Source organism: Pyxicephalus adspersus, chromosome 8 (assembly GCF_032062135.1).
Source record: "Pyxicephalus adspersus chromosome 8, UCB_Pads_2.0, whole genome shotgun sequence".
Classification (NCBI taxonomy): Eukaryota; Metazoa; Chordata; class Amphibia; order Anura; family Pyxicephalidae; genus Pyxicephalus; species Pyxicephalus adspersus.
In genome coordinates this window covers 64,859,850-64,861,547 of record NC_092865.1, presented here as the reverse complement: position 1 = coordinate 64,861,547, position 1,698 = coordinate 64,859,850, and the positions used below count along the sequence as shown (strand labels likewise).

Sequence of the window (1,698 nt, the reverse complement as noted above, 5' to 3'; positions counted from 1 at the left end):
GACCTGATTGGAGGGAGGAGCAGGTCGGGGCATAAGAGGGGCACCCCGAGGGTACTTACCCCTCTTCCCCCCTTCCTGCGGCCCGGGCGGGCAGACTTGCATCTTGACTTGTGACTTGCTTTCTGACAGTTGCAGGGGATGGGGAGGAAGGCAGTGAGGCTTTTGTCACACAGCCCCCCCCCTCCCCCGCCCGCACACCGGGCACCCAGGCCCGGCCAGACCCGTCACACACCCGCAGCCCCCGCTCCCTACCTGCCGTGGAACCAGTCCTTACAGGCGTCGCACTCGATCATGAAGCGGGTCACGTCGTAGGGCAGGCGGCAGATGCAGTACACAGGCACCGTCGCCATGTTAGATCCCCGCTCACAACAACACTCCCAGCCAGGGGACGGACACCGGGCAGATCCGGGGGGGAGCCGGGCGGCACAGCTCGGGATCCGGGCACAATGCGGGGGGCGAATGCGGGAAACTTTCCGTGGGCTCTCCCCGAGCTCCTCCCGGATCAGAGCGAGGGAGGCGGCGGCTGAGCGGGGCTCGGAGCGGGGACAGGCTTTGTCTGTGTGCCCACTATACTATACATATATATACACAGCTCTGCCTGCCTGACTGGGGAGATACAACATACACAATATACACTATACTATACAACACTATACACAACACTATACCATACTATACATATATATACACTGCCTGCCTGACTGACTGAGGAGATACAATATACACTATACTATACAACACTATACTATACTATACACTACATATATACACAGCTCTGTCTGCCTGACTGACTGAGGAGATAAAACACTATACTAAACACAACATACACTACACTATACGTATATATATATACTGCCTATACATATATACACTGACTGACTGAGGACCCACACACTACACAATATTATACACTACATATATAGACACTGACTGACTGAGGAGATACCACCTACACTACACAACATACACCACACACAATGATATACACTACATACAATGATATACACACAACTATACACTGATATATAAACAAAAAACACATACACTACACAACACTATACTATACACAACTCACATTCATATACACTATACTATACACTCATATACATTAAACACTGCTATACACAACACACACTATACTATACACGCAATAAAATACCATACACCTCACAACTATACACTCATATACAATGATATACACTCTATACACAACATACACTGCACAACACACTATACTATACACAACACTACACAAATATACACCGATATACACAACATTACATACAGAACACATACTATACTATACATTCATATACAGTGATATGTACTACACAACTATACACTGTTATACAATGATAAATACTCAACACTATACACGACACAAATATACACTCATATACACTGCACAATGCACAACACTGATTTACAATACACCCACTGATACAATACAATCACTACAATACAATATTTTAAACTCATTTACACAACACTATACTATACACACTACACACACTCATATACACAACACACACTGCATAACTATACACAACACACACTGATATACACTACATTATACACTGCTGTACCCACACGTATACAACACACACTGCTATACACACATTACATTACACTATACTCTGCTATACACACACTGCACTACTGTACACTGCTATACACACATATACATTTGTACACTAT

At 44.8% G+C, this 1,698-nt stretch overlaps 1 protein-coding gene across 1 annotated transcript in view; it reads right to left on the bottom strand.

Annotated features, from left to right (window-relative positions):
- Window positions 1-534, bottom strand: part of PHF2 (PHD finger protein 2) — a 187,461-nt gene extending 186,927 nt beyond the window's left edge. The window contains 1 exon segment of the mRNA XM_072420977.1: window positions 253-534. Coding sequence (XP_072277078.1) covers window positions 253-350 — 98 coding nt within the window. The 5' untranslated portion in view covers window positions 351-534.
- Window positions 535-1,698: the final 1,164 nt, after the last annotated feature.